The following is a 21214-nucleotide window of genomic DNA, read 5'->3' on the forward strand; positions in this document are numbered from 1 at the left end:
ATTTGTTGACAAACATGATTTTGATTGTGTGTTGCAATTGTTGCATGTGTTATACTGTAATTTGCAGTCTTGAGTGGGAGGGAGAGTGCAGAGTATTTTTGTCAAGCCTGCCTACTCATGCACAGCATGTAAACACACACACTTGATTATTTTCCCTGAGTATGTGGGTTAATGAGAAATCAGTGAACATGAGTCAGTCAGTCCCACTCCCATAGTTGTGTTTGAAGTGAAGTGCGCATGAAGAAAAGCTGGAGAGAGACTAACCTTTACAGAGGCAAGAATGCAGCTCAGTTTCTGTTGAAGCATCCTCTGCATTTTGCTTCCAGAGCTAAAAAGGTGAGTATGGCGCAGTGTTCTGCAAAGAGAGGGTCAAGAGAAAATGTTGACGTGTATATTTAGGAGTAAAACCTTTAGTAGAGACTTTGCCTTTCTTACCCTAATGTACAAAACAGGATCCACTCATATTCACTGATATGAATTTAGATCACTTCTCAGTACTGCACATAGTCATTGATTCCTATGAAGAGTATTTAGGAGAGCGGTTCTCAAACTTCTCCTCGGGGACCCCCAGACATTTCACAATGTTGTTGTAGCCCTGAACCAGCTCACCTGATTCACATACTCACCTGATTCACCTTGATGATTAGTTCACAAGTTGAATCAGGTGTGCTAGCTCTGGAATTGATCAAATACATGGAACACCTGGGGGTCCCCAAGGAGAGGTTTGTGAACCACTGATTTAGGAAATATTCTAAATTCTTACATAAAACTTATGAAACACTTTTCACTTTTTTGTCCAAAGAATGCATTCAGAGATGCATTCTTAAAGTTGGCTTTGTACTGTATCAGAGCGCTTACCTTGACAGGCTGGCAAAATCGTACCATCCGGTCAACTTCTTTTCACTTTTAGGATGGGGGCTTGGAATAGTAAAGTAGTATAGACTGTGTACTGTATAAGCATGCGGAACAACCTTGAAAAGCTCTGTGTGGTCTAACCTCCCTGGCTGTTCCTTTCACTACAATCACATTAGTCTCTGTTTCTATTCAAAGTCATGGTTAGGAATCACTAAGAGAAGGGGGAGGCAGCACTCGGTCTGGGGAGTCAATCGAATGAATCCAAATCTGGCGATCAACCTGTCATGGAGTGTTAGATGGGCTTGCTTCAGGGACATTATACCTTTTATTATTTTCATTTCTTATGGTGGATTTTTCATCTTGTTTTTTACAAACTACCTGGCAGTGGAAATATACTTGCTCTTAGCTAAGTTTATCTTTCTAAAGAGATTAACCCTCAGGCAAAAACAGGATGTTTCTCACTGCCTTGCTTACACTTTTCTGGCACAGGTCATTAGTGCTTACAGTTTAAAAACCCACCTCACGACAAAGAAACAAAAAAATACAAAAGTATGTGGACACCCTTTCAAATGAGTAGATTTGGCTATTTCAGCCACCCCCGTTGCTGACAGGTGTATAAAATTGAGCACACAGCCATGCAATCTCCATATACAAACATTGGCAGTAGATTGGCCTTGAAGAGCTCAGTGACTTTCAACGTAGCACCGTCATAGGATGCCAACTTTCCAACAAGTCAGTTTGTCAAATGTCTGCCCTGCTAGAGCTGCCCCAGTCAACTGTAAGTGCTGTTATTGTGAAGTGGAAATGTCTAGGAGCAACAACGACTCAGCTGTGAAATGGTAGCCCACACAAGCTCACAAAACGGGACAGCCAAGTGCTGAAGTGTGTAGCGTGTAAAACTCATCTGATCACCATGCGCAGTGCTACGCGACGGCTGAAGTGGTGTAGAGCTCGCTGCCATTGGACTGGAGCAGTGGAAACACGTTCTCTGGAGTGATGAATCATGCTTCACCATCTGGCAGTCCGATGGACGAATCTGGGTTTGGCACATGCCAGGAGAACACTACCTGCCCCAATGCATAGTGCCAGGTTTAAAGTTTGGTGTAGGAGGAAAAATGGGGCTGTTTTTTATGGTTCGGGCTAGGCCGCTTAGTTAGGGAAATCTTAACGCTATAACATACAATGACATTCTAAACGATTCTGTGCTTCCAACTTTATGGCAACAGTTTGGGAAAGGCCCTGTCCTGTTTCAGAATGACAATGCTCCCGTGCACAAAGTGAGGTCCATACAGAAATTGTTTGTGGAGATCGTTGTGGAAGAACTTGACTGGCCTGCACAGAGCCCTGACCTCAACCCCATCGACACCTTTGGGATGAATTGGAATGCCGACTGGGAGCCAGGCTTAATCACCCAACATCAGTGACCGACCTCACTAATGCTTTTGTGGCTGAATGGAAGCAAGTCCACGCACCAATGTTCCAACATCTAGTGGAAAGCTTCCCCAGAAGAGTGGAGGCTGTTATAGCAGCAAAGGGGGGACCAACTCCATAGTAATGCCTATGATTTTGGAATGAGATGTTCGACGAGCAGGTGTCCAGATACTTTTGGTAATGTAGTGTATGTCATGTGTCTAGTGCATGCTTTATTTCTGTTTGAGTTTGAAAATCTATGTATTTTATATCAAATAACAGGAGACGATTACCCAAATTAGAGTAATGGGACAGCAGATGAGATCCTACCACAGTATATCAGTAGATGTACTAAATCATTTCCATCAGAAGTGTCTTGTCCAACTATGGTCACTCAGGTTCTAGTTACCGCCTGAGAGGTTGTTATTTTCTAAAGGTTGTAGTTAAGTGAGGCCTCCTCACCACGTCTCACTTAAATAACAGATTCACATAGCTTATCTATCAAAATCTATAGCCATTGTGAGAGTAACTTGTATGTGCTGTGTTCAGTGTGTGTGTGTGTGTTTGTGTGCATGTGAATGTGTGAGTGAGTGACTCTAGTGCCAGTGCAGAGTCTCACCCTTGTGGTCTTGATCTTGTTCCCAGAGGAGCACATCCATCCAGAGTTATCAGGCAGAGTCTTACACTCCTCTCCCTCCAGACAGGGCTCCATCTCACACCACCACTTCCCAATCACAATGGACGCTGCCGGCGGGAGAGAGACACATAGAGAGAGAAGGCTGAGTTCACCCTGTCATCACGCACAGATACAGTCACACACAATTAGTGTTGTTAAGCTACTGGTAGTTTACCATAGTTAAAATAATCTTCAGTAATTTGGGTAATTAACAGAAAATCTATGGCAATCTACAGTATCGTAACTTTGTTAATTTACACTTGAATATTTATTTTATTTTATTCATATATAGTATACATTTTTCTATCCTTGTCCATTTTGTCCATGAGTTTCTAGTAGATAGACCATATCATTCAAGAGGAAATTACCTAATTAATGAAAAAAGCATCTAATCAACAATGGCATTATTTTCTCTTCCAACTATCAATGTTTTTCACAACTGCCACCATTTTGACGCCAAAACATTGACGGAAAAAACATACTGACATAGTCAAATAAATAGTGTGTAAAAAATATACTGTATAGAAAGGATATTTCATGCTGAAACCCTCATACTAAACACCAATGGTATAGACTAAGTTGATGGTTTACATACAGTACCAGTCAAAAGTTTGGACACATCTACTCATTTAAGGGTTTTTAAATGTATTTTTACTATTTTCTACATTGTAGAATAATAATGAAGACATCAACACTATGAAATAACATGACAGCTTTGCACACTTTTGGCATTCTCTCAACCCACTTCATCTGGAATGCTTTCCCAACAGTCTTAACTTCTTGACGCACGGATCCCTTTAGCGGGATCATTTTCGTAATCAACCGCTGAATTGCAGAGCGCCAAATTAAAAAAAAATACTACAAATATTTATAATCATGAAATCACAAGTGAAATATACCAAAACACAGCTTAGCTTGTTGTTAATCCACCTATCCACCTATCCACCTTGAAAATATGCTTTACAGCGAAAGCAATCCAAGCGTTTGTGAGTTTATCAATCACTAGACAAAACAGTAAGAACAGCTAGTATCAAATTAGCTTGGTCACGAAAGTCAGAAAAGCAATAAAACTAATCGCTTACCTTTGATGATCTTCGGATGTTTGCACTCACGAGACTCCCAGTTACACAATAAATGTTATTTTTGTTCGATAAAGATTAGTTTTATAACCAAAAAACGCCATTTGGTTTGCGCGTTATGTTCAGAAAACCACTGGCTCGTTCCGGTCCTGAAGGGCAGACGAAAATTCCAAAAAGTATCCGTAATGTTCGTAGAAACATGTCAAACGTTTTTTATAATCAATCCTCAGGTTGTTTTTAACAGACATAATCGGTAATATTTCAACCGGACGGTAAACTATTCAATACTACAGAGAAAGAAAATGTCGAGCTACAACTCTCGGGCGCATGAACTAATCAAAGGACACCTGACGCGTTTTGATAAATCTCGCTCATTTTTCAAAATAAAAGCTTGAAACTATGTCTAAAGCCTGGTCACAGCCTGAGGAAGCCATTGGAAAAGGAATCTGGTTGATACCCCTTTAAATGGAGGAGGGGCAGGCAACGGAACAGGGATTTTTCCAAATAAAAGGCACTTCCGGGTTGGATTCCTCAGGTTTTCGCCTGCAAAATCAGTTCTGTTATACTCACAGACAATATTTTGACAGTTTTGGAAACTTTAGAGTGTTTTCTATCCTAATCTGTCAATTATATGCATAAGACACGGCGGTTGGAACCAAAAATCTCAAATTTGGACTCATCAGACCAAAGGACAGATTTCCACCGGTCTAATGTCCATTGCTCGTGTTTCTTGGCCCAAGCAAGTCTCTTCTTCTTATTGGTGTCCTTTAGTAGTGGTTTCTTTGCAGAAATTCAACCATGAATGCCTGATTTTCGCAGTCTCCTCTGAACAGTTGATGTTGAGATGTGTCTGCTAATTGAACACTGTGAAGCATTTATTTGGGCAGCAATCTGAGGTGCAGTTAATTGCCGATTTCTGAGGCTGGTAACTCTAATGAACTTATCCTCTGCAGCAGAGGTAACTCTGGGTCTTCCTTTCCTGTGGCGGTCCTCATGAGAGCCAGTTTCATCATAGCACTTTATGTTTTTTGCAACTGCACTTGAAGAAACTTTCAAAGTTCTTGAAATGTTCCGCATTGACTGACCTTCATGTCTTAAAGTAATGATGGACTGTCATTTCTCTTTGCTTATTTGAGCTGTTCTTGCCATACTATGGACTTGGTCTTTTACCAAATAGGAGTATCTTCTGTATACCACCTCTACCATGTCACAACACAACTGATTGGCTAAAACGCATTAAGAAGGAAAGAAATTCCACAAATTAACTTTTAACAAGGCACACCTGTTAATTGAAAGACATTCCAGGTGACTACCTCATGAAACTGGTTGAGAGAATGCCAAGAGTGTGCAAAGCTGTCATCAAGGCAAGGGGTAGCTACTTTGAAGAATCTCAAATATAAAATATATTTTGATTTATTTAACACTTTTTTGGTTACTACATGATTCCATATGTGTTATTTCGTAGTTTTGATGTCTTCACTATTATTCCCCAATGTAGAAAATAGTAAAATTATGAAAAACCCGGGAATGAGTAGATTTGTTCAAACTTTGACTGGTACTGTGTATAAAATCCTTGAAAGATACCAAAATTCTGGTAGTTTACTGGTAAACTTTGAAGGTATCCAGTAATAAACCTTCCCTTTGCAACCCTACACACAATATTGGCACACAGGCGCGGGCGCAGACACAAATACAATGAGGGAAAATACAGCCCTTCAATATGGTGAAAAGGTCCTCAAGCGAACAGTCTGGTGATAAGACCCGTACATATTTCTAAATGATTGTTTTTTCATTCTTCCTCGCTCAGAGCATTTTGTACCGTTTCTGAAATGAAACTCACTGTTGACAATAATGTCTGCCCAAACAATGATTAATCATTATTTTGTTTTAATATAGCAACATTGCATGAAGAGGCAGTAATCTTATTTTTAATCAAAAGTAATTGCCTCTCATTAACATCTACAAAATACGTCCTCTAGCTATTAGACAAAACAAAACAAAGGTACTTTCTCATCTTCTCACTAAGATGTGTGTGTGTTTATGTGTGTGCTTTTGCCTGTACCTATTGTTGGTCTATTCAAACCTATATATTCAAACCTATAAAGTAAAGTATATACTTTGTGTCGTCCATGTGTCTTGATGCTTCTGTTCCCAGTCACAGATGTTTTTATATAGAACCTCTATTCCCATTGAAAGCAATGAGCCAGAGTATGTGTGGTATTTGTCCTGCATGAGCTTATTTTCTCCCATAAAATTACTTGTACTATATGTACTTCAAGCTGCCAAGAAGGCATCATTATTCTCTCTTTAACTGGATAGGATTGGAAGGTTAAATGTCTGAGTCAAGATAGACATATTCGTTTTTCAAATTCACATCCTGTTTCACCTTTTTTGGTAAAGTTTTTCTTGCAGTCGGCGTAACCACAGTAACCACAGTTACAGGTAAGCACGTTTTCACTTCTTATTATTAAAAAAACACAGGATACAGTGAAGTCCCTGTGCATCATTGTACACACTGTAGCAATATACAGATGGAGCGAGAACATGCTGAACTGTAGCCTACTCTCTCATACACTGAGAAGAACAGACTCATACAGTGACTGCATTGGCTTAATAGAGACTGCTCAGTGAAGTATTAGCAATCCCCAGGCTTACCATCCTTCGCTTTCCCTGAAGACAGCCTAACCGTGCTCTGAAGCTACCAGAGCTAGCAGAGCATTCACTTCCTCCGCACACGAATCAAACACACGTTGACCTCTATGCTCCCCCATGGCTGTTCACCACATAGAGTAATTAATTACCACACCCTCATCCATCATCATCTCTCTCTTTCTCTCTCTCTCTCTCTCTCTCTCACTTAGCTTCACTGAATATGCATCCCATCTTAATGACACAGCAATACCATGTGTGATGGGAGGAAACATTATCTCACCTTGCAATCTATCACAGTCTTTCTGAGATGCTGTGATCTTTGTATTTGTTTCCATGTTATTCTGTGATCTCTGATGTTGTTAAGTCTAGATTCCTGGATATTCCAAAATGTGTACCGCATGGGTTGGTATTGGAACCTGTTCTCTTTACTATTTATATATATGTTAAACTGTTAATATTTATCTGTTGGCCAGGCTATGTTAGAGCTGCAATCTGACATTGTTACCTTACAGAAAGCCCTGGTTGATTTAAAACTTGTAATTAATGCGGGCTAGACTAAATACAGTTGAAGTCGAAAGTTTACATACACCTTAGCCAAATACATTTAAACTCAGTTTTTCACAATTCCTGACATTTAATCCCAGTAACGATTCCCTGTCTTAGGTCAGTTAGGATTACCACTTTATTTTAAGAATGTGAAATGTCAGAATAATAGTAGAGAGAATGATTTATTTCATATTTTATTTCTTTCATCACATTCCCAGTGGGTCAGAAGTTTACATACTCTCAATTACTATTTGGTAGCATTGCCTTTAAATTGTTTAACTTGGGTCAAACGTTTTGGGTAGCCTTCCACAAGCTTCCCACAATAAGTTGGGTGAATTTTGGCCCATTCCCCCTGACAGAGCTGGTGTAACTGAGTCAGGTTTGTAGGCCTCCTTACTCGCACACACTTTTTCAGTTCTGCCCACAAATGTTCTATAGGATTGAGGTCAGGGCTGTGTGATGGCAACTCCAATGCCTTGACTTTGTTGTCCTTAAGCCATTTTGCCACAACTTTGGAAGTATGCTTGCGATCATTGTCCATTTGGAAGACCTATTTGCGACCAAGCTTTAACTTCCTGACTGATGTCTTGAGATGTTGCTTCAATGTTTCCACATCATTTTCCTGCCTCATGATGCCATCTATTTTGTGAAGTGCACCAGTCCCTCCTGCAGCAAAGCACCCCCACAACATGATGCTGCCACCCCCATGCTTCACGGTTGGGATGGTGTTCTTTCGGCTTGCAAGCCTCCCCCTTTTTCCTACAAACATAACAATGGTCATTATGGCCAAACAGTTATATTTTTGTTTCATCAGACCAGAGGACATTTTTCCAAAAAGTACGATCTTTGTCCCCATGTGCAGTTGCAAACCATAGTCTGGCTCTTTTGGGCGGTTTCGGAGCAGTGGCTTCTTCCTTGCTGAGCAGCCTTTCAGGTTATGTCGATATAGGACTCGTGTTACAGTGGATATAGATACCTTTGTACCTGTTTCCTCCAGCATCTTCACAAGGTCGTTTGCTGATGTAGTTCTGGGATTGAGTTGCACTTTTCGCACCAAAGTACGATCATCTCTAGGAGACAGAACGCGTCTCCTTCCTGAGCGGTATGACGGCTGCGTGGTCCCATGGTGTTTATACTTGCGTACATTTGTTTGTACAGATGAACGTGGCACCTTCAGGCATTTGGAAATTGCTCCCAAGGATGAACCAGACTTGTGGAGGTCTACAATTTTTTTTCTGAGGTCTTGGCTGATTTCTTTTGATTTTCCCATGATGTCAAGCAAAGAGGCACTGAGTTTGAAGTTAGGCCTTGAAATACATCCACAGGTACACTTCCAATTGACTCAAATTATGTCAATTAGCTTATCAGAAGCTTCTAAAGCCATGACATTTTCTGGAATTGTCCAAGCTGTTTCAAGGCACAGTCAACTTAGTGTATGTAAACTTCTGACCCACTGGAATTGTGATACAGTGAATTATAAGTGAAATAATCTGCCTGTAAACAATTGTTAGAAAAATCACTTGTGTCATGCACAAAGTAGATGTCCTAACCGACCTGCCAAAACTATAGTTTGTTAACAAGAAATTTGTGGAGTGGTTGAGAAACAAGTTTTAATGACTCCAACCTAAGTGTATGTAAACTTCCGACTTCAACTGTGCATGTTGTTCTCTAGTTCTCAGAAGAATGTTTCAGATGGACTACATATTTATTCATTGAATGGTTCTCTCATTGATCAGGTTCCCGCCTACAAATATCTGGGCATTTGAATTGACAAAACATATGGTTGAGCTAGTTAGAAATATCCCCATTTTTAGAAATAGATCTTGCCTCTCCCTAAATAGCCAGAAAGCAGATTTGTACAGTCAACTTTCCTGCCAGTTCTTGATTATGGTGAGACCATTTACCAGATTGTAGCAGCCACTACTCTTAAACCGTCTATCATAGCGCCATTCGTTTAATCTCTGGTGACAGTTGTAATACTCACCACGGCATCCTGTATCAAAAGGTTTGCTGGTCATCATTAAAGTCCCATAGATCAATTCATTACGGTACTCCCTTTTTGTTTGCAAAGCCCTACTACAACTTACCTAACTTCATTGCTAACGTAGAAAAGAATGAGCTACCATACCCGCTCGCAGGATTGATTTACTTTTGAGGTCCCTCTGGTCTCGACCAATTCCTCCTTTAGTTTCAGTGAATCACATTGTTGGAATAACTTACAAAATTCCTTGCATCTTGATTCCCTGGTGCCACTAGGGCAGTTTAGGACTCTGGTGTTGAATGAATTTATTGAGGAGTGCCGTTGCTTCGATTGATTGTAGTGGTTTATTTGTTGAAATTGTGGTGTTGAGGTTGTGCCTTGTGGTTATTTTTCTTTTCTTGTTTTAATTGTAATGTAAATTGTTCTTCCTATTGTGAGAATACCATTGGGAACGAGACCCTGGTCTCAATTGGGCTACCCTGAATAAATACAAGTTAATAAAATAATAAAATAAATTAGTTTAACCAGGACTTACCTGGACAAACACCATCGTAATTTTTTTTAAAGTCTGGTGCTCCAGGCGACATGTCTGATAATTTTCAACAATTGATACTCTGCCACTTCGTGTGCTGCAATGAACATGTTTTCCATTAAGCTACTTTTTTTGCTCTGACCAGAAAAACCTGGAAACTTGTTTTTCATTATACGAGCAGCGAGAAGGGTTTATATTGAACACTTTGAATACAGAATCCTCTCTAAATTGAAAATGGTAAAGTAATACCTGCAAAGTAAAAATCAATCCTTTGGAATGGAAAAGAGAGCGAGAGAGAGAGAGAGAGAGAGAGAGAGAGAGAGAGAGAGAGAGAGAGAGAGAGAGCTGAGATTAAAACGCTGCCTCACCAGAGGGGTTGAAAGATGAGCTGTAGTTTGCATGACAGCAGAATGGTATTTACTATACTCCACGCCACACTGACTTCTCCTTACACTATGTGCTGCAAAATATGCACTGTCTACGTGTGCGTTAGTCATTTCTATAGGGCCAGCCAATTGTATATGCCTGTCAAACATCTCTCAGGGACACTAACCCCCTGCCCTCATTATAAGCAGCATATGGCTTTCCGTGCAAGGGAATTAAATAGTCCAGAGTATCATGTCTACAGCAGTAATAATACAGACAAGATGTACACTACATGACCAAAAGTATGTGGACACCTGCTTGTCAAACATCTCATTCCAAAATCATGGGCAATAATATGGAGTTGGTCCCCCCTTGCTGCTATAACAGTCTCCACTCTTCTGGGAAGGTTTTCTGCTAGATGTTGGAACATTGTCGCTCTGGATAAGAGCGTCTGCTAAATGACTTAAATGTAAATGTAATTGCTGCGGGGACTTGCTTCCATTCAGCCACAAGAGCATTAGTGAGGTTGGGCACTGATGTTGGGCAATTAGGCCTGGCTCGCAGTCGGCATTCCAATTCATCCCAAAGGTATTCGATGGGGTTGAGGTCAGGGCTCTGTGGCCAGTCAAGTTCTTCCACACCGATCTCGACAAACCATTTCTGTATGGACCTTGATTTGTGCATGGGGACATTGTCATGCTGAAACAGCAAAGGGCATTCCCCAAACTGTTGCTACAAAGTTGGAAGCACAGATTCGTCTAGAATGTCATTGCATGTTGTAGCGTTAAGATTTCCCTTCACTGGAACTTAGGGGCCTAGCCCGATCCATGAAAAACAGCCCCAGACCATTATTCCTCCTCCACCAAACCTTACAGTTGGCACTATGCATTCGGTCAGGTAGTGTTCTCCTGGCATCCGCCAAACCCAGATTCGTCCATTGGACTACCAGATGGTGAAGTGTGATTCATCACTCTAGAGAATGCATTTCCACTGCTCCAGAGTCCAATGGCGGCGAGCTTTACACACATGAAACTCCCAATGAATAGTTATTGTACTGACATTGCTTCCAAAGGCAGATTGGAACTCGGTAGTGAGTGTTGCAACAAAGGCAGACCATTTATACTCACTTCAGCACTCGGTGGTGCCATTCTGTGAGCGTGTGTGGCCTACCACTTCACGGCTGAGCCACTGTTGCTCCTAGACATTTCCACTTCACAATAACAGCACTTCCAGTTGACCGGGGCAGCTTTAGCAAGGCATAAATTTGACGAACTGACTTGTTAGAAAGGTGGCATCCTATGTCAGTGCCACGTTGAAAGTCACAGAGCTCTTCAGTAAGGCCATTCTACTGCCAATGTTTGTCTATGGAGATTGCATGGATGTGTGCTCGATTTTATACACCTGTCAGCAACAGGTGTGGCTGAAATAGCCGAATCTACTAATTTGAAGGGGTATCCACATACTTTTGCATATATTGTGTAAATTGGTAAGACAGTGGCAAACAGCAGCAGACTTCTTCATCTCAATCATAAGATCATCATCGTAAAAAGCCAAACTGACACCCCAACTTAAATAGCAGGCCTTAACTTGGCAGCCCTTTCTGTGTGATCCAGTACATGTAGGGAGTCAGAGATCCACAGGGGCTGAAGGAGAGACTCAGGGTTAATGTAGAGCTCCAGATCTTCTGAATCCAGGCCAGGATATCTCTTTCTCAGTGACCTTGGCTGCTGGGAAAGTGCCATTCTATGGGCTAGGATCCATTCCTCACTCCCCAGTGGCCCATTCCACCCCTACTGTACTTCCCCCTTTCCCACCACCAACACAAAAGTCACAACCACAGCTCCTCCTGTTTCCTCCTCTCCCGAACAGTATGAAGGGGATGTGGATTACCAGAGCAGGACTGGTCATCACAAACATGGTCTGTCTGTCCGTCCGTCTGTCTGTCACACTATTGGCAGAACCATGATGGATAAAGTACTGTATGACAGATTTATCATATGTTATTCCACCTTTACCTGTAGAGGTTAACCTCATGGAGATAACAAATATTTTTCTAGTGAGTTGTGGTACAGACGAAGCAGCACGGCCAACAGTATTACATGTCATTACAAACACTAATCTTTCCCTTGTCACTCAACAATCATCCTGTCACGAGGTTTGACATTAACGTTAATGGACAAACATATGAAAGTGGGGTCTGGAATCGATTGAAAATATGACATGACAGACCTTGTGCATATTACGGTCCTCTGTAGCTCAGTTGGTATAGCATGGTGCTTGCACCTCCAGGGTTGTGGGTTCAATTCCTGGGGCCAACCATATGTGAAATGTATGCATGCGTGACTCTAAGTCACTTTGGATAGAAGCGTCGGCTAAATGGCTTATATTATTTGTCCGTCAAATACACAGTGGGGTAGTTACAGTATATGATAGATACATTGAACCAGATATGTCTGCCAGGTAACATGATGTTTGAACACCATGACAGATGAGAGTCTGCCAAGGTGTTCAAAGAGACATGCCCTCGTTATACAGACACATGTCTGACAGTTCGATGAATAGCAAATGGTTTTTAACATCAGAACAGCCTTAGAATGGTTGACTGGACTTAAATTAATCAAGGCAAATGGATGGTTTTCCAATAGCTTTGGTGGCCCTCAGTGTCTTCCTCCTACGCCACTCAAATCGATCGCCTTGGGTCGGGATCAAGAGTGGAAAGCAATTAGGGTTTACATTTTCATGCTTTTCTGCAGGTGTTAATTTACAGTTTGGGGGCATGGATCAATGGCTCACACTGGATAACAGTGAACTCTCCCTACCTCCCTCTGCTTCTCTCTATTACCCCTCTGTCCCTCCAGTGCCCCTCTGTCTGGCACCATGTCTCTCCAGCCTCTTATAGCCAGCAACACTCTCCCACTCTCCAATCAATCTACCTCAGTCAGAGTCTGTCTCTGACCCATCAATCACATATTTCAATATGAATCAGTCATGAGTCCTCTCTCACCAGACCAGTAACAAAAACAACAAACTGGGCAAACTAAGCTAAGAACATGGGGACTTAACACCTCCCTCTGCAACTGGATCCAGGACTTCCTGAAGGGTTGCCCCCAGGTGGTAAGGGTAGGCAACAAAACATCTGCCATGCTGATCCTCAACACTGGGGCCCCCCAGGGGTGCGTGCTTAGTCCCCTCCTGTACTCCCTGTTCACCCACTCCAACACCATCATTAAGTTTGCTGACGACACAACAGTGGTAGGCCTAATCACCGACAGCGATGAGACTTCCTATAGGGAGGAGGTCATAGACCTTGCAGTGTGGTACAAGGACAACAACCTCTCCCTCAATGTGAGGAAGACAAAGGAGCTGATTGTGGACTACAGGAAAAGGAGGGCCGAATAGGCCCCCATTAACATTGACGGAGCTGTAGTGGAGCTGGTTGAGAGTTTCAAGTTCCTTGGTGTCCACATCACCAACAAGACAGTTGTGAAAAGGGCATGACAATGCCTTTTCCCCCTCAGGAGACTGAAAAGATTTGCGTCTCCAAATCCTTAAAAAGTTCTACAGCTGCACCATCAAGAGCATCCTGACCGGTTGCATCACCGCCTGGTATAGCAACTGCTCAGCATCAGATCGTAAGGTGCTACAGAGGGTAGTCCGTACGGCCCAGCACATCACTGCGGCCAACCTTCCTGTCTCGTTATTGTTATTTAATTGTGTTACTTTTTGTTCGATTTTTACTTTAGTTTATTTAGTAAATATTTTCTTAAGTCTATTTCTTGAACTACATTGTTGGTTAAGGGCTTGTAAGTAAGCATTTCACGGTAAGGTCTACAACTGTTGTATTCGGCGCAAGTGACAAATAAAATTTGATTTGATTTGATGAGCTGATTGATCAAATGAAGAGGCTCGGTTAGTCCTTACACAGGGAGATGAGCCTGGCTGTAATCCCAGGGAGACTGGCCAGTATGTAATGGCAGTAATAAGGCTGGCGAAGGTCAACAGAGCTGGAATAATAAAGCCAGTGTGTAATTATGGAGTGGCCGAGACAGAGACCTCAGATCTGAGGTCGGTTTCACAGGCCATTATTCTATATTAATCGCTGCTCTTCACAGTACCAGATTGGCTCTTGATTAGCTAGCTATTCAGACACTATCGTTTGGCATCTCAATCATTATATTGCCAACATGGTACAATCGTAATGACCACCTTGGGACCACAGCCTGTATTTGTGGAATGCAACAAGTGTGTGTTTGTGTGTGTACTGTGTCTAGGAGTGTTTCTAAGAGGTATTCGTCTTGAAGTGTGCTCAAGTGGTTGTTGGAAAACTGTATTTCTTCTGATGAAAGAGTCTTTGAATTGTCCATTACTTGTCAATTCTAACAATGGCTCTTGCAAAAAAAGAATGTTGAGAATGGATAGAACTTCAAAGTGTTCAGAAGTGAATGAGTCATTGTGGATGTGTGAGGAGCGCAGAACACATAAAGAATAGCCCTGACTGTCTGAATGTCTCCTGCCCCTAGTGAGGACCACGTTAGTTGAAAGGTCAAGTGTCTAATGATGTCCTCTATGGTGGAAGATGCGACAAAGTTAGAGGAAGTTAGCTAGTGTATCGGGTTCTGGTCTATAATCTCAAACTTAACAAAAAAAACACCCTCTGACTCATATGCAGCCTTTATTGTTTGTTTCGATTTTAACTCTGCTCATGTCGGGCGGTCATGCAGCGAGAGAGGAGGCATTTTTTCCGGATGCTACAGCACTGTGCTCCTGACCTTACCCCGGGGCTGTATCAGCATCAGGTTCAGGCCTTGCAGGTTTGCTCTTCACAGGTGGATATATACAGTGCTTCAGAAAGTATTCACACATCTTGATTTTTCCACATTTAGTTGTGTTACAAAGTGGGATTTAATTGTAATTTTTTTGTCAATGGTCTACAAAAAATACTCCAATGTCAAAGTGGAAGAATTATATATTTTATTATTGATTTTATATACAGTGCATTCGAAAGTATTCAGACCCGTTGACGTTTTCTACATTTCTTTCCGTTACAGCCTTATTCTAAAATAAAATATTCTACACACAATACCCCATAATGACAAAACAAAACATTTTTTCCCCCTCTATCCTTGCTAGTCTCCCAATCCCTGCCACTGAAAAACATATCCACAGCATGATGCTGCCACCACCATTGTTCAGGGTAAGGATGGTGCCAGGTTTCCTCCAGATGTGACGCTTGGCATTCAGGCCAAAGAATTCAATCTTGGTTTAAAAAAAACTGAGAATCTTGTTTCTTTAGGTGCCTTTTGGCAAACTCCAAGTGGGCTGTCATGTGCCTTTTACTGAGGAGTGGCTCTACGATAAAGGCCTGATTGGTGGAGTGCTGCAGTGATGGTTGTCCTTCTGGAAGGTTCTCCCATCTCCACAGAGAAACTCTGAAGCTCTGTCAGAGTGGCGATTGGGTTCTTGGTCACCTCCCTGACCAAAGCCCTTCTCCACCGATTGCTCAGTTTGGCCAGGCGGCCAGCTCTAGGAAGAGTCTTGGTGGTTCCAAACTTCTTCTATTTATGAATGATGGAGGCCACTTGGGGACCTTCAATGCTGCAGAAATCTTTTGGTACCCTTCCCGAGTTCTGTGCCTCGACACAATCCTGTTTCGGAGCTCTACGGACAATTCTTTCGACCTCATGGCTTGGACTTTGCTCAGACATGCACTGTCAACTGTGGGACCTTATATAGACAGTTGTGTGCCTTTCCAAATCATGTCCAATCAATTGAATTTACCACAGGTGAACTCCAATCAAGTTGTAGAAACATCTCAAGGGTGATCAATGGAAACAAGATGCACCTGAGTTCAATTTCGAGTCTCATAGCAAAGGGTCTGAATATTTATGTAAATAAGGTATTTCTGTTTTTTATTTTTAATACATTTGCAAACATTTCTGAAAACCTGCTTTCGTTTTGTCATAATGGGATATTGTGTGTAGATTGATGAGAGAAAAAATAACTTTAATCAATTTTAGCTGTAACGTAAATAATTTGGAAAAAGTAAAGGGGTCTGAATAATTTCGGAATGCACTGTATATATATGTACAGTGCATATATATATATATATATATAAACAGTGCATGTCTGAGAAAAAACCAAGCCATGAGGTTGAAAGAATTGTCCGTAGAGCTCCAAAACAGGATTGTGTTGAGGCACAGAACTCCTGATTAGATAAGTATTCAACCCCCTGAGTCAATGTTATAATCACCTTTGGCAGCGATTAGTCTTTTGTGGTACGTCTCTAAACACCTGGATTTGGCCATTATTCTTTTTAAACTCTTCAAGCTCTGTCAAGTTGGTTGTTGATCAATGTTAGACAGCCATTTTCAAAACAATTTAAGTCAAAACTGTAACAAAGCCACTCAAACTATTCTGTACAGGCTTCCTTCTTTTCACTCTGTCATTTAGGTTAGTATTGTGGAGTAACTACAATGTTGTTGATCCATCCTCCGTTTTCTCCTATCACAGCCATTAAACTCTGTAACTGTTTTAAAATCACCATGGACCTCATGGTGAAATCCTTGAGCGGTTTCCTTCCTCTACGGCAACTGAGAGTTAGGAAGGACGCCTGTATCTTTGTAGTGACTGGGTGTATTGATACACCATCCATATTTAGTGTCTGTTTTTTTAGGTGCTCTTCTTTGCAAGGCATTGGAAAACCTCCCTGGTCTTTGTGGTTGAATCTGCACTTGAAAAATCACTACTTGACTGAGGGACCTTACAGATAATTGTATGTGTGGGGTTTTGAGATGGGGTAGTCATTCAAAAATCATGTTAATCACTATTATTGCACACAGAGTGAGGTCATGCAACTTATGTGACTTGTTAAGCACATTTTTACTCCTGAACTTATTTTGGGTTACCATAACAAAGGGGTTGAATACTTACTTATTGACTCAAGTAATTTCAGCATTTCATTTTTAATTAATTTGTAAAACATTCAAAATACTAAATTCCAGTTTGACATTATGGGGTATTATGTGTAGATCAGTGAAATACATTTCAATTTTGTCAATTTTAAATTCAGGCTGTAAAACAACAAATTGGGAAAAAGTCAAGGGGTGAGAATACTTTCTCAAAGCAAGAAGTGAGTGAACCATACTGGGAAGGACAGAGGTCTTCCAATAAGTGGATTTTATGTTCATTTTGTGTGACTTTCTTTAGATGTCATAGGATTTAGACTTTGCACTGTCAACTTTGAGGCAAGGTAATCATGGAAAGCCAGGCCTGCTTTAATTTATCCACACAGACACACAGACAGCACAAGTGTGTGTGTAAAGAATAGATGTCATCTGAATTGTCTCCGCAGTGTGTTCCATGTACAGCACACGTGTTATAGAAAAAGACCAGATGTTTTAAATGCAACGTGACAGATTTATTACTGCACTTCAGGATGATACTACTGCATTGTATTTTGAAATATGTAGCACGTCACATCTCCAGATATAATTAAGAGTTTTCTCTTTGAAACATAGATATTACTAATCATGTCAATGGCCTTGCGTACAGTATGTATGGAAAGACAATGTCTTTTGAAGGGCCTTATCAAACTACGCTGTTTATTCTGAGTGCTTTGATATTCTGTAGCTGGCTTCATTCAGATAGTTTCTTTGATCAGCAGAGTGTGTGGATGATCAGGTATCTCTTTCTACCCTTGAAGAAGCTTGCGTTCATGTGTGCTTTCCCCCCGTACGTTTCTCAAATGTACCATGTCAACCTGTCATGCTCAGCAATACCCGCCTGCAGCCAAACAGGAGAGTTCATTCCCCATCAGTGGCTAGCACCACGCTTAATATGCTCAAGAGGGAAAATAAATGTGTGTGTGATGCATGTGTGTGTATGAGAGAACGTGTGTGTGTTTTGCTAATGTTAAGAGATCATCACTGATAGACACACACATACTATGTATATTCTATGTGGCAGAGGGGGTGCAAACAGCCTTTGTCTGTGTGTGTGTGTGTGTGTGTGTGTGTGCACCTGCTGTCACGCTGGTATAACTGATTCGGGTGAGACACAGGAATTCGTAATAGGGGTTTTTATTGACCTAAATTACGGCATGCCATGTAAAGGCACTGGGACGAAGACCAAACACGTAACAAAACACAGGGTAGAAACCCAAAACAAAAGAGCGAGGAGTACCTCAAATAAATAACACACGCGCACAATGATTAACCCACGGGACGAGACCCGTAATCATCTGCGCAATCCACAATGACACGAAAGCCAAAACACACAGCGCAACAACACCGGCCTCGAGGACAATCACAGGAACGCAGTGCGGGTCGATCAGGACCAGATGCAGCTGCCGAAGTTGCGTCATCATTGGACAAACCAGTAGCAGTGGCGACAGACCGGTTGTGGCGGTGTCGGACGGGCCAGACAGACCAGTCACAGCGTCGTCGGATGGGCCATTCCCTCTTTCTCCCTTAATGGTCCATTATTCTGTCACGTTGGTATAAAGGGATCGGGAGCCAGATGCAGGAGTGCGTAATATGGGTTTTTATTGACCCAAATTACAGCGTGCCATGTAAAGGCACGGGAACGAAGACCAAACAAACACGTAACAAAACACAAGGTTGAAACCCAAACAAAAGAGCGAGGAGTACCTCAAATAAATAACACACGCGCACAATGATTAACCCACGGGACGAGACCCGTAATCATCTGCGCAATCCACAATGGCACGAAAGCCAAAACACAGCACAGGTACTCACACGCACCAACAGACATTGTAACAATAATCAACAGCCCAATGGAAACCAAAGGGCACACTTATACATCTACTAATCAGTGGGAATAGGGGACTGGTGTGCGTAATTAAAGTTCCAGAGGGATCCATGACACGTGTGTGCAGAAAGTGTGTGTACAGTGCTTGTGCACTTGCATATCTCACAGCAGGATAAAGGCAGCGGTGCAGTGACAGCGTCTAATCTGAGCGTATTTGATTGGCCTAGCATGGGCTGTGAGAAATAAGCCGCAGCGTTTGACTTGTTAAAAGGGATGTTCCTAACTAAGAGTCTTGTTGGCCCTGACATAACTGGGACGTAGTTCTCTTTGTCAATGCTAATAATCAATTCACATGCTGGGAAAAGCTGACAGCACTCCCCCACTGACTGTGTTTGGCGCCAGCCTCCAACACAAGCACCACATTCCCATGCATTAATACATCCAATCCCAGAGGAAGCATCACACACAGATACTGATCCCTAATATCTACAAAGGAGTAAACATTACATATAAAACAATGTCATTGGATCTGTTTTATCTTCATGCAGTCCCTTTTCTCTGTTAAGGGGTTTAATGGTTTGATTGTTTGATGCTAATGACAGTTAATACACCCAGGATTCTGTCTGAAAGACTTTATCTGATGAAAGAAGGGTACGTCTTGCCACTTATACAGTACAGGACTTGGTGCATGTGAAGGGAAGCTTAGTATGTGTGTGCGTGCGTGTCTGTGTTCATGTGTGTATTTGTGTGTGGTTGTGTCCAATGTATGTGTGTATGTGTATGGAATAGTCACGGCAGGTATCCCCTTGAGGGCGAAATGAGCCAGTCTGGGTGGCAGCATCATTTCTCATCACAGATTAAGCATTAATAACGGGAGACCTGGGGATGAGTTCAATCTTTTTAGCCAGGCTAGTGCACCCCTTCACACCGCTGAGGGGACAGTCACAGAACACTGACTACACAGGTCTATAAACCCTCACAGAGTTGAACAGGGGCCCACAGAACCACACAAACAACAGACAACACACACTCTCTCTCTCTCTCTCTCTCTCTCTCTCTCTCTCTCTCTCTCTCTCTCTCTCTCTCTCTCTCTCTCTCTCTCTCTCTCTCTCTCTCTCTCTCTCTCTCTCTCTCTCTCTCTCTCTCTCGTTCTCTCTATCTTTCCCTCCCTCTCCTTCTGTGGTGCTCACTGCTGGAACTTTGCTGCTCAGTGACTTGTCATTTCCATTTCATCCCCACTCTCTTTATAATAGGTTGCTAATCAATACAGTAACAGGTACAGGGATTCTTCCCTCACTGCAGGAGCCAGGAGCACGGAGGCATGAAGTGTGAACATCTCCCAGCCCTCCCTCCCTCCTCTCCATCCTCTCCACTATCCCTTCCCCACCACCTCACTCCCCATCCTGTCCATCCTCTCCTATCTATTCATTCTCCCTTCCCCACCACCTCACTCCCCATCCTTTCCATCCTCTCCTATCTATTCATTCTCCCTTCCCCACCACCTCACTCCCCATCCTGTCCATCCTCTCCTATCTATTCATTCTCCCTTCCCCACCACCTCACTCCCCATCCTGTCCATCCTCTCCTATCTATTCATTCTCCCTTCCCCACCACCTCACTCCCCATCCTCCCCATCCTCTCCTATCTATTCATTCTCCCTTCCCCACCACCTCACTCCCCATCCTCTCCATCCTCTCCTATCTATTCATTCTCCCTTTCCCACCACCTCACTCCCCATCCTCTTGTCATGACGTTGGGTTGGGGGTAGGTTTATGACAGTCATAAATACCTCTTTCCCCCTTTTTCTCTCTCCCTACTATAACTGATGTGACATAAGGAAACCCATGGGTTAACATAGAGGTTCTGGTAACATCAGAAGTTGGGGGAAATGAACTATATTCTGGTGATCCGACCAACTGAACATATGCGGTGGTACTTAAGGTATATTATGTCAGTTCGGTTGCCCTCTGACACATTCTCATCAAGGATTGAATGACATAAACTCTACTGTGGAAAGTCTAAATGTCAGAGATATCGGATTCACATGGAATTTTTGTTTAATTCAAATGTTTGAATATGACATTATTTGTGAAGAGATGAAATGTAATTTTAGCTTCCAAATGAGAGATCTGTGCTTTCATAAGTTTTCCTCGGCTCACAGTGGTCCGCCCCTGTGAAGAGGCATGGGTTATAATAGACTTTTCAGACACACCCCTCTCCCTCCACTATATAAAGCCACGAACCAGAAAATAACTTTCTGTTCCGGGTACGCTAGGATGACGATCCAGTGTCAGAATGGTTCAGATAATCACTATAGATGAAGCCAACATCAGCATGGACTTTGATTG

The 21214-nt window shown here is 42.1% G+C and overlaps 1 protein-coding gene across 1 annotated transcript in view; it reads right to left on the reverse strand.

The window, feature by feature from the left end:
* Positions 1-328: 328 nt before the first annotated feature.
* The window catches only part of LOC120024582 (chemokine-like protein TAFA-1), a 266417-nt gene continuing 245531 nt past the window's right edge, over positions 329-21214 (reverse strand). Inside the window, exons 3-4 of the mRNA XM_038968873.1 lie at positions 2885-3009; positions 329-355 (exon numbers count right to left, since the gene is read on the reverse strand). Coding sequence (XP_038824801.1) covers positions 329-355; positions 2885-3009 — 152 coding nt within the window. The remainder of the gene's footprint in view (positions 356-2884; positions 3010-21214) is intronic.

The sequence above is a fragment of the Salvelinus namaycush genome, chromosome 2 (assembly GCF_016432855.1).
Source record: "Salvelinus namaycush isolate Seneca chromosome 2, SaNama_1.0, whole genome shotgun sequence".
Taxonomy (NCBI): Eukaryota; Metazoa; Chordata; class Actinopteri; order Salmoniformes; family Salmonidae; genus Salvelinus; species Salvelinus namaycush.